At 43.2% G+C, this 12,565-nt stretch overlaps 1 protein-coding gene across 1 annotated transcript in view; it reads right to left on the minus strand.

Annotated features, from left to right (window-relative positions):
- dym (dymeclin) overlaps positions 1-12,468 on the minus strand; it is a 31,445-nt gene extending 18,977 nt beyond the window's left edge. Inside the window, exons 1-11 of the mRNA XM_029169086.3 lie at positions 12,247-12,468; positions 11,147-11,352; positions 10,865-10,917; positions 10,557-10,650; positions 9,411-9,547; positions 8,733-8,799; positions 7,409-7,534; positions 6,454-6,593; positions 1,390-1,575; positions 1,102-1,280; positions 22-147 (exon numbers count right to left, since the gene is read on the minus strand). Coding sequence (XP_029024919.1) covers positions 22-147; positions 1,102-1,280; positions 1,390-1,575; positions 6,454-6,593; positions 7,409-7,534; positions 8,733-8,799; positions 9,411-9,547; positions 10,557-10,650; positions 10,865-10,917; positions 11,147-11,286 — 1,248 coding nt within the window. The 5' untranslated portion in view covers positions 11,287-11,352; positions 12,247-12,468. The remainder of the gene's footprint in view (positions 1-21; positions 148-1,101; positions 1,281-1,389; positions 1,576-6,453; positions 6,594-7,408; positions 7,535-8,732; positions 8,800-9,410; positions 9,548-10,556; positions 10,651-10,864; positions 10,918-11,146; positions 11,353-12,246) is intronic.
- Between the last annotated feature and the right edge of the window lie 97 nt (positions 12,469-12,565).

Consider the following 12,565-nt stretch of genomic DNA (forward strand, 5'->3'; position numbering starts at 1 on the left):
GATGCATGTAAAACGACTTACCACCTCATGGATGGAACGATTAAAGGCGTCGTCCTCTGTAAGGATGAGGAGAATGATGAGGGCCATGTAGACATGATGAGAATTTCTTTCCTCGACGTGGTAAAGGATCTCAAGAATAGGCAATACCTGAGGGAGAGAGTGGAGGAGTATGAGGTGGGCCTAAGCATCTGTGCAGGCGCTCATAAACGTCCATAATAAGAGTAATGTTAATAACGTGAATCCTGAACTGATGCCACTTCATAACTAAACAATAATAAAACGTATAACTTGTTATTCTAACTTCGCTGGTTGGCAAGGAGAACAGCAGAATTTCACAGCTAGGTGAGGACACCAGTATCTGGAACACATGGCACAAGTGTTGTGCGTGCAAAAGATTAAATTCTCACACTTAATCGTAATACCATAATGTGAGCAGCAGACACACAGAGCTGCAGCGTTTCATTGTTGCGCAGGAGAAAGTGACCCGAGTCGGTAGCAGCCCACCTACATAATAAGTTCAGCATACGCTGCACGGTGGATCTGCTGGTGTTGGGATTTTACCACGCTGTATCAGCCATAAATATGGAATAAGCCAGAAAGGTCAAACAGAAAACAAACAAAAAGGTATTTATCAGACCTACACGTTATAAATACGAACGAGGTCATTTCCTGCCAATGTTCGGTCAGAATTTTTTGTTCACTGGTTTTACTGTTTATCTACTGAAAGAAATACGAATAAAAACTCTGCATTTGAAGTCCTACTATAGAAAAAATGTCTCAGTCTCCGTGGCTTTACTCGCGCTATGCGACACCATCTGATATGTTGAGCCAAAGACTGCCTCGGAGCGCTCGCCCCGCTTTAAGGAAGAACTGGCACAGTCCCACATAAACAGAATAGCAGCAGCTGCAACGGCATACATCTGATCCTTTGCACTGGGGCTGGATAAATAACGTTTCCTCACCATGTGTGAGTGAGGCAGAACAGCATAATGATTTTTGTTGAGGATTATCCCAACCCACTTTGCATTATCCTAAACGCTCAGATTCAAATGGAGGCGAGGAATGCGCATGGATGTGTGAGCCACGTCGCCAAGGACCCACCAGATTGTCCATGTCAGTTCTGGAGAGCATGTACGTCCTCATGTTGGCGTTCTGGTGCAGCAGGGTGTACAGTAGTAGGGTGGCCTGGTCAGAGCGCTGCTGTTCACACAGAGCTGTGTACAGGCTGTTGAAATTGATCTGGAACGTGTGAGGCTGCTCCACAGGCAGCGATGATGTGTCTACAGGTGCAGGGGAAAAGAAAAGTCATGCTCGGCTCTTTCATTCAACCCTGCGACATTGTTACAGCAACAAGCGCCTGGAAATGGGCAGGGTTCGGCGTCCCGTCACCTTGTGTGTTTCTGAAACACGTAATAGCTTGCCGGTAGGGGTTGGGCCAGTCGGGGCCGTCTGTTAGATTGGCTAGAACCAGCAGTAACAGAAGGCTCTGATTAGATAAGGGCAAGGGGTTGTGTTCCTGGTCTAACCCGGCTTTGCTGGCAGCTCCGCCCAACGTAAAGACAGTCCACAGACCACCTGGGGACAAACACAGGTAACAAACACGTTAGAGCCATGACATCCGTCCTGATGTGTTTCTGCATGTTATCTGATCCCAAGTCTTCTACACTATGTTTTTTCTAAAGATAAATATTTTGTTTAATAACGGGCTTATTATATGCGCTTACACACATGGCGTGGTTGGATTTTAGCACAAGGCTGACCTGGCCTTGTAACGCATTTACACTACACGGAGAAGAGAAATGCAAAACAGCATGTGCATTCAGGCCATAAACACACAATAGAGTCAAGCAAACAGGTCGCGGCACCTGATATTTGAAACAACACGGACGGCGCCACGGAACAAAGAGAAACTGGAACTACTGGCCGGCCGGAGTGGGGTGCGCTTATCTCGCTGGGGGATGAGAGACAGAGCTGAATGTCTTCCAGGGAGAGTGAGGTGTCGGTGCTTTCAGGCGTCACCAGAAGCAGGAGGACCCCGGCACACAGACGATAGTCTGTGGCTCCGGCGCGTCTGGCCACAGAGAATACATGAAGCGAACTCTTGAGAGAGGCAGGGAGAGTGTGGTGGCTCCTCAATGATTAAGCTACTGGACGAGCAGTCAAGTAGCTTTGTTGCCATCTAGTGGCGGAGGTCGGAAGAGCAGCGACTCTTCTCAGGCTGGAGACGCTGGAGTAAACTAAACTTTATGTAGACAGACCTCCTACTATGTCACAGGATTAATTAAAGACCACAAGGCGGGACGCATGCAGGCGTCTCATCCTTGTACGGCTTGGAAAGAAAGAAGGCAGAACGTAGAAGCTTTGATGGAGGTAATGCTCGAAGCTGAAACCAGTAAAAGGTTTCAGATCCACATGCATGACAAAACACATGCTTTTCTTCTGGAACAACTTATAACTGTTTACGATATCAGTAATGTCGCCAGTTTATCTGTGCGATTGCCTCTAAAGTCACTAATGGCCAGTAAAGCGTTACTCAAACACTCAGCCTGTCTGTGTATAAACGTGTACTCCAGCGGAGCGGGATTGGAATTTGTTTATATCTGAGTGAGAGGACATCAACAAACTGAGCTGCCTTCCCAATAAAAAAAAAAAACCCAGGAGAGATATTACATCATTCGCACAGTCTGTTGCTCTTTCTCCACACACGATAGTCTCCGTTCTGTCTACTGGACGGAAAGCGAAGCGAGCGTGAGAGAAAACAAGATCCAGGGAGAGAGCGCCAAGTAGTGACGGAGCCATGTTCATCTCATCACTGGCACCACGGCGACTGGGCCGACAGTGTCAGAGCCCGGTCTGACGGCCACACTTCCTGCACGCACACACAGCTCTATTTTACCTTAGTGGGTGCTGTTTGTTATCTGCCTGGCTCGCTTCCCTCAGCCTGTCTGCCTGCCCACTACATAAACCCAATAATGCTACGCTGCTCAGCCGGCTCCGGCTCTGGCCAGCCGCCCAGTGGAAAAAGAGGAGGAGGAGGAGGAGGAGGAGGAGGAGGAAGGGGAAAGTGAGGAAAAGAGAAGGTCAGACGCAGACAGAAGCTGGCACGCCAAAGTCGGAATCTGGGCCTCGGAACTCGGGGGGGCACAGGAGACATGCAACACAAGTTCGCTCACAAAGTCTTACTTCACTCGCGTGAACATGAGCGTGCGTCCACTACGACCTTTGAAGTGGAATTTCTTTACTCTCCTTTGAAAACTCCTATATATACACACACACACAGCAGGCATTTATAATAATCCACGCAGCACGCTCAAAAAACAGAGGAACTAAATGTGAGCTTTTGATTATTAACCGAGCCTTGGCTTAAGAACTAAAGGCTGCGTTATCCAAATTGCAGCCGTTACATAAGGAACACCAGCCTGACTCGCATTGCTGGGGTTTTTAAGATGCAGAAGCTGAATACGACGCAGGCTGAAAGCCCATCACACATCTAGTTCCTGACATCTTCCTCAAGACCCTGACCTCTTATCAGTTCTGAATTTGCATCATGTATATTATCATAAACACACCATCAGCGGTGAAGCACTTAATGACACTGCTGCTAGTAGACTGTGGGAGTTAGGACGAATCCTCCGCGCCTTGAATCCGACAGCTAAATTTATCTGGCCTTATTTTCATATAGATGACCTCCAGAAGCACAGATGCATCTAGATGGATTTCATAAATATTAAACTGCTAGAACAGGAATAACATCAAATTATGAGTACAATATATTGCTGTCATTTTGCTTTGCCTACTAGGAGGAAGAACAGCAAAGCAAGTGATGCTCACCATCTTCATCATCAGCATCATACTGTAGCAAGTTGGCAGCTACAATTTGCTAATTAGCACTGAACAAGTCCAAATGAGGCAGAGGGGAAAGTCATTATTTCTTCAAGCACTCTGAAATTTTGGCCCAATGACAACACTATAAAAAATTAAGCAATAACCCTTGTTATTACAGCACATTATGAGAAATGAATGAATGAATGTGTCCAAACAATAGCTGTTGAAGTATTTCATCCACAGACGAAACCGAAACCCAACGCCATAGGAACAACCTCTGCACCTTTAATGGAAACCTCGCCATTAAAACCTGAACAATCTCTGCACAAATCAACAGCATTTCAAAGTGAGATGGTTCATGCATCATATGCCACCTGCGACATTCCTCCAGCGGCCTGTGGAGACACCAGGGGCGTGAGCTGGGGTGGGAAATTATTCCCCACGCAGTAGTTACAGCGGGCAACATATGCTGCAGCGTGGACGCTTGGAGCTGGCGGGCCGATACAGAATGTACTTTTCTGGAGGAACAGCAAATTAAATATGACATCACGGCTTCAGGCCACTCAAGATACACACAGACATGTCAAATTTGTGAGGACAATCCAAAAATGTTGTATAGAGAAAAAAAAAAGATATTGAAATATGTACTCAAAGCACTTCTAGCACATCTCATGAGAACAAATATGCCTAAAACAAACTATTCACTATTTCTGTCCACAATAAGGAAGATTTGAACATAGATAGCATTGATTGACATATTTGCATGTATAGTGCATCTTAAAATGGCTCTCTTATTATTCTAACATGCTAAACTACAATGATAAGTCTGATCCATAATATACTAGAAAACTCTTAATAGGCTCCTTTCAACTCTCTTGTTATGCTAGAAACAATTCAGGTGTGAAGTTAAAATTAACATCTAACCACCAAAGGAAGGCTGTGAGTGGAGACTCCTGTAGAGTCTTGTTTTCCCCTTTCAAGTTTAAGGTGCTAGAGGATGACACCTACATTAAAAAAAACACACACAGAAGAAAGAAGAGGAGAGGAGAGGAGCCAAAAAGTTCTGAGCTGCCAGTCTGGGTGATAATCCCTCTGCAGACGTTTGCTCAGACCCAGACAGCAGACTGTGCAAAAGAGACATCCTATCTCTCCAGACATTGAAATGGCGACAGAAATCAAAGGCCGATTTGCTTTGCCAATGACCAGTGTTTGGTTTCGGGGAAGAAAAAAAAATCCCGGCCCATCTGTGAATGTAAATGCAGAGGCATGTGACTTTACATGATATCACGACTACACATTTCACAATAAAACCGTGGGAGGATAAAAGGTCTATCTAGTCCAAATTGAGTTGGCAGGTTTGAAGATGCAATTTTCTGCATTAAATTCTATGCAACATAGGAACGATGAGAAAAAAAAAATCAGAGGTTGCAGTGGCTGGTACAGTATTTTCATAAAGGACCAAATAAAAATATAAGAGATTTAGTTCCTTTGCGAAACTCATCTCATATTGTCAGTGGCTACAGAACAACCCCCCCCCCCCTTCTTGCATACATCAACGCCTCCATTCAAATAAAACATACTAGTTTGTGTACTCTGTCGATCCCAAATGACTGTAAGCAAATGACTGTCCGAGACAGGGAGACAGAGAAAGAAAACAAGCGTTGTTTCTGAGCGGAGTATAAGAGAGCTTGTGTCTTTGTTGGTCTGTGCGTGTGTGTATAAGGGAGGCGGCTGCAGACAGACAGGCTCTAGGGGATTACGGAACAGGACAGGGCACCATAACTCATCAGGCTGATCACTGGCCACAGACAGACAGGCTGGGCCGAATGCTGATCGCTCCCTGATAGGAATCCGCCACCAAAAACCGACAAAGAGCATTCGTCTACGGGGGAAAACCAGCTCGATTCTCACACTCCAGCACACACACACTGTCATGACTTTCATCTGTGCCATCACATCTGGCATCGCGTCTTGCACCTTCGTGTCTCACATTAATCGTGTTTCTCACTCTACGATGCCAAGAACAATGGAAATACAGTAACTGACGATCTCAACTCGTGTTTTCACAGTCGAGCTGCAGCTTTATGTAATTTGTCTGTTCCACCAATTCTATCAGTTATGAGAACACTTTTTACACACAAGCTTTAAAGGTGATGTGTGGGTTGTGGCCACATCTCTATAACAAAGAGGTGAGCAAAACGAGTCATTGAATGATATCACCAAGTGCAAGCAATCCACCAGCACTCACCAGTACGCAGAAAGCCACAAGATGAAGGATATATGTTTATCACACATTAAAGTTAGGTTAGTTTTTTTACATTTCCTTTACGTTGCATACGTCCATTCAATAACAATATTCAATAACCTGTGTTAACATCTGTGTCATTTCACCATCGCTATCATACTGTATTTTGTGTCAAAACCATAAAAGCTTGTAAAACCAAAATCTAAAAAGTATAAATTGGGGAGAAAATACAAAGCAGCTGTGTCCGACATGCAAAATGATGCTCAGGCCAAAACCAAGCTACACATAATCTAAGACTTGACAGTCAAATAACCTTTTACAGACAGGAAATCTAAGTAAGCCCTTTGTTGTTGATGTGCTGTTTTAGTTGTGTGTACACCTACTTGCCACTCCTGACGCTAGGCCGTAAAGCAGGCCGCCTTCAGCTTTGGGCTCGAAGATGTGTGTCGCTGGAGGCGGACACTTCTCCTGCCTGATAAAGTTGTAGAGCAGGGTCTTCACTAGGCGACTGGTTAAGGGCAAACTGGGGGAAAAGGGGACAACAAAAACATGCATTACTATGCTTGAAACCTACAGACGTACAGAATAGTACAGTGTAAATGAACCTGAAGCAGTGCTCTGCTAGCTCGACACATCCTTACTTTCTTGACAGGTGAAATGGCAAAATTATTTCAGATCGACTTACAATCTGTTTCGCCAACATCAGCTACTTGAAAGCTTTTTTTTCAGCTCTGTGGCAATTAATCCAAATTGCTCTCATTTGACTCTTAGGCTTTGAGAACCCTAAAAGAAAATGACTTCCATTCTCTGCCCACCTCATTAAAATGCACTAGTAGACTTTAAAAAGCATTTTGTTTCACTACATTGATCAGCATATATTCATATTCAAGATAAGAATAAAGAATGTACATTAAAATGTAGAGTTGTTAAAATGGTGCTGAAGGGTTACATTTGTGTTTTTCATTTCTTTTGATATAAATTATAAAACAAGAAATGAATCCTTTGTGTGGAACATGAAGAGACTGTCCTGAAGTACAGGGAGAGATTCTAATCTAGTAATAGTGAGACTGGAGAGGAGAACAGAACAACAGAAGGCTGGAGCAGACAGTGTCACATTGGATTGGAGAGGGTCCAAAATGGTCTGGGCTTGCGTTCAAAAAGGCCGTCAACATATTGCGGATGACCCAGTAAGTAGGGCATGTGAGACGGTCCAACAGCAGTCCCATTAAGGTTGAGTGAATAGGTCTAAGGTGAAAGGTTAACGTTAGCTATATTAATGACAACTAGTGTTTGGTGCACTGCAGCAGGGTGGGACGTGACGGCGTAGTCTTTCCTCACCATCTCCCCTTCATGATGTGCTGGTAGATTATTCCATCCCGGAGGATGTCTTTGTGGAAGAGCTGATAGGAGAAGAGCACCAGCAGCGTGGTCACTGCTTCAAACAGGATGCTATAGGTGATGTCTCTGCAGAGACAGATGGGTTGAGATGAAGAGTTAATACATGATCATCTCGTTATCGCAACGATGTTGTAGATATGTTCACAATCACAGACGTATGTTCACTTTTTATTACACACTTCATTCTATATGGATATTTAATTCAACCATACACAAAAACATTTTCATCCTGTATAGAAATGTCTTTTTCCATTAACTTAACTTCTAAATTGAATTAGTACTAATTGTATTGAGTGTTGACAATATTAAGAACTATTGATTTTTATGTGAAATTAAACCACAGTTGGTGCAGAGGTCTGTGGCTGCTTTAGGAAAACCAAATCAAAAGGATCTAAACTAACAGCATGTACAGAGGAAATGGGCTGAAAGCCACAAAGTGGTGAAGGGAAGACAAACAGGGAGCGTCTTGGAAGCTAAGAACAATGAATAATGTTGGAAGGGTGAATACATTTACACGAGAGCCTCGGTTTGATGTCCAGGGACAACAGAGAAGAAGAAAGAGGAACTCAGATAAAGCAGATGAAGCTGCTAGACAGTGAGAGGAGGACGTCAAGAATAATACAACACGGACAAAAGGAAACAGGAAAGGTGGAAGATGCTGCCTTAAGGAAACACCTATTGTCAGTGTGTGAAGGCGTTGGGCTGAGTTTACGTTAGCGCACACATTAGCCAGCGAGAGCAAAGCTCGATACCATATAATCCGTTTACTGTATGTTGCTTCTGCTCCCACTCTATGGCAGAGATCCGAACCAACTTTCACCGTCCACTTTCAATGCTTTCTCCTTCTTCATATCTCACTAACTCGTGTCTCCTCTTTATTTTTTTTATTTCGTCTCACTGCTCATAATGTCGCCAGCTCAGAGTTTAATCCCACCAGTCTGGTATGTTACATAATGGACTACACCTTCTTTTGGTTAGTGAATCAAAGAGCAAATGAGCAAGTGTAGCACGCAAGCAGAGTTACACATACAGGCAAAAGTGCTTTTCCTTAACTTTTCAGTGACTCACATCCTTTATAATCAACAATGAATAACATGAACAAGGACAAGCGCTGTAAACTAAATCATGAACTGGTACTAAATCTGCCTACTACAAATTTCTTAGCATAATCATTTATTCTGGGTTAATAATGTAACATATGCCTTTGAATAAATGCAGCATGAACCCACTATGTTGCTCCAGTAATGACTGTTCAGATACTTACAGCAGGGGCACGTCAACGATCAGGTGAACTAGGTTGGTGAGCAGCTCCTCCAGGAGGTCCTCGCTGCCTGTTTCACATGGGACATATCAAATACTGAATACTGCATACGAGCCATTCAATCCTACTAGAGAGATGAGAGATTTGAGCTAATTGGAACTGCAAGGTTTCTAAAATTATACTCAGCACTAACACAATAAAATTTGATTATTTTCTACTTTCAAGAAATTGATATTAGCGGTGTGTCATTTTGCATTGAAAACTGACACAGCAACAACCATGGAAAATGATTAAATAGAGAATAAGCTGAAAATATATGCTTGTATTAAATTTTCGATTTCACTGTCTCACCGCACCAACCGGTTCAGACAGCTCACGTGCAGTTAGAGGCTTCTTAAGAACACGATTTCTCAGAAACAGCTGATCCGATTCAGTAGCCAGCTGTGTGTCTGCAAAATGTGATGTTAATGTCTGTGACTACATTATAATGACTCATATGATCTATTAAAGGAATAACACTCTCAAATATGTTATTTAACATTTCTGGAGCGTTTCATATGCAGGTTTTTTTTTATTATGCCTTCCTTTAACAATGTAACTAATGGTTAAAATGTATTAATTCAGAATCCACTGCTGAAGCTAAAACCTGTGCTCCACGGTCCACGCTGTGACTGAGCTCACCTCCATAGGAGCCTGGTGCCCTCTCTTGGTAGGAGAACTGCAGGTGCAGCTCCTCTTCGCTCAGCTCCCTGATGAACACCTTGAGCAGGCAACGAATCATGAACAGTGCATTGTGGGCCTGCCAGATAAACAGCTGACTGTGGAAGAGAAACAAAACAAGGCCATCGCGTTCAAGGTCAAAGAAAGAAGTGTGATTGAAGGCACATTCTGCAGAGATAGCATAACAAGCTATGTGCTGCTGGTTTTGTTTACCACAGCATATTTTTAGTATATACTGTAATTGCAAATACATGAATAATTTTTAGACCTCAGTGAACAAAGAAGAAATAAATTCATTTTCTTATGGTTCTTATGGTAATTTATGAAATGCATTTTGCTTTGTGTTCAGCATTCCTGAAAGAGGAGCTCCTCTAGTGCTTCAGAGTATGGTGCTACCCGTGACCATTGAACTTGGAGTAGAATCTTTTACCCTCTGTAAAATATCAACCAAAGCACAGGCTCGGGTTGGCTGTTAGGGTAATGGGTTACTGTTTTTTCCTTGTAAAATCTGCAACAGTTTGTGGCAACTGCACCTCAAGCTTCACTTTGACAAACAAGGGCGGTGCAAGCATAGCGACTGTCACCATAATTTTAAATGATACTGCACGAAGGACTAAGACGACGCTGGAAATAAACTGGTGAGAAGGAAAAATAGGAAATCAACAAAACCATTCAGCGCCAGCCACAGTTTCACAACCACCAACTCATAGATGTCTAATTAGTTCCTCAAATTAACACGTTGCATATGGCAAATGTGATACACCCAGAAAACGTAGGTTTGTTTTAGGGGCAAATGAAAAGTAGTAAAGAGTGGAGCAGTGCCTCCAGCCTCTAATAATGGTCGAAACAGAATAAATAGTTGCCACACAACAAAATGGTAAATAGTCAGGGTGAAGTCAGATGAAGTTGAGCAATGGGAACTGAATAATCACACATGTGTTGATGGTTTTACCCAGTACTTTTCTCATGGGAAACAACATTCACTTCACTGTTTTTCTACTTTAGGAAATGGGGATACCCTGTACGTTTGTGGTCAAACAATAACGCTCCTGCCGAGGATCTGTCATTACCAGCACAATTTGTTCTCACGGAACGTCTCATACTCACTCTTGGCATTCTGTAGAAATCTTCAGCTCTTTGGTTCTTCCCAGGAAAATTCTCACAAGAGCACCAAAGTTCCCCGTTCTGGGATTGTTTTCAACTTGGAAACAAATACAAAAAAGGAGGAGAAAAATTACACAAGCATTACACAAGCTCCAGAATTATCATCATTATTATGTCAACAGCAAGAAGAAGCACATTGGCATTGGCCTTAAATTCGAGAAAAGTTTATATTTACTGGGACATCTCATTCCCAGCTTAAATACAATAAATACACCCATCCACAAATAATATTTATATTGTAGTTAACTTACTGAGTGCTTTGGCCAGTGGGATGACAGCTTCTTCCAGTAACTTGGTGTCTCCACTGTTAAAAAAAAACAAAACAACAAGCGCAAGAATGAAAACATGTGAATGGTATAAAAGTGAAAACGGACGAAGAACCGAAGTGCTTGTACCATCTGCCCTCTGCTGTCATCTATTCATGTCTAACCATCGTGTGTTTTTAATTTAACCCATTTTGAAATCGAACAATCAGCTGGAGTTAGAGCATTTGCACTGCAACTCAGAATGGTTGCATTCATTCGTTTGTTTACCTGCTGGTGGGACTGATGAAAGTGAAGGAGATGAGCTGGTTCCAGAAAGGGTCATTCTCCGACATGGACTCTGAGCCCACCAGAGCCTTGAGGCTGCTGTTATCAGACAGGTCACTGACCTGGCTGGTGTTGGCTCCCATCTCTACTGGCTCTGCTAAGCCAGGTTCAGCACTCTTCACTGTGTTTCACCGTGCATATGCTGAATCCTAGGGAAAAGACAATGGATTTTGTCTTTGGTGAACAGAATGTGATGCTTCAATCTGCTGCGTGTCTTTACAGTCCTCCTGCTTAAAAAATGCATGAATCAACACTTAATTTGGAAGCCTAACTTGCTCTAATGCATAATGCTTCAATGTAAACATAACTCAGAATAAACATTAAATCTACATTTTACTAGTTCACTGCAGTGATGTATCACAGGTATGTGCATATATACCATATAAATAAATGTAAGCACCTGAACCTTCCACTGAAACTAATCAAGAGGATTTTCTCTCCTCCTAAGTTTAAATGAGAAAATATAAGTGGAGAATAAAGTGTCATCCTCACCAAGTGCAGTAAAGCCATTATGTGACTTCACAACAGGATGACACACAAAGAAACAGGACGGTGCCGTGTTTTTCGTACAGGACACACCTTTGGCATACGGGTGTAGCCGCACAGGCAACGTTTGTTTAAGTGAACTTGAGCACAGTATGCGCACACAATAGTGACAAACCACAGAGAGGGATAGTTTGTGCCTTCAATTTGTTGATTGCAACAACAGGAAAAAGTGCATGTTTGAGCTACTGCAAGCAAGAGTTATACTGTAAATGCATCTATGCTGTTTTCAAATAACGGAAATAATCTCTGCTCCAGCTCTAATACGACCCCAGTGGTACCTTAAGATTAGCATGACGTTAGCTAGCTTAACCTGATTGGACTGCAGGAAATAGTCCGCGCCGAGGTATTTCTGACACCATATACGGAAAGCAGCACATTAGCATCAAATGCTAGATAAATAAACTGCCGGGTCAATGGCATGTCCAGTCAAGCACCACTGGCAAGGATGCAGCTAAACGTTCAGTGTTTGCTTGCAATCAGCTGACCGCTAGGCTCACCTGTCAGAAACGCTTCTCCCAGTCTCCGTATCGCTTCCAGCTCCCTGTTCAGTCAACGTGTACCGGCGTTTGGCAAATAACTGTGTCCAGTTTGCTTATCACGTGTCGTTTACAAAGCGAAACGCCTGAAATATTGAGAAATGTGAGGCAGTTAAGTTTACTCTACACACTCCTTTTCCTCCATGTTTTCCACGTCGCCACCCCCTGCGTGGTGACGTCATGGCGGCGTCGAATCGCATATGACGATGCAGAAAGCTCCCTGCGCATCTGGTGTGGAAGCCTGTCCTACATCCCATAGACCAGGCTTAACCTACTCACA

The sequence above is a fragment of the Betta splendens genome, chromosome 12 (genome assembly GCF_900634795.4).
Source record: "Betta splendens chromosome 12, fBetSpl5.4, whole genome shotgun sequence".
Classification (NCBI taxonomy): Eukaryota; Metazoa; Chordata; class Actinopteri; order Anabantiformes; family Osphronemidae; genus Betta; species Betta splendens.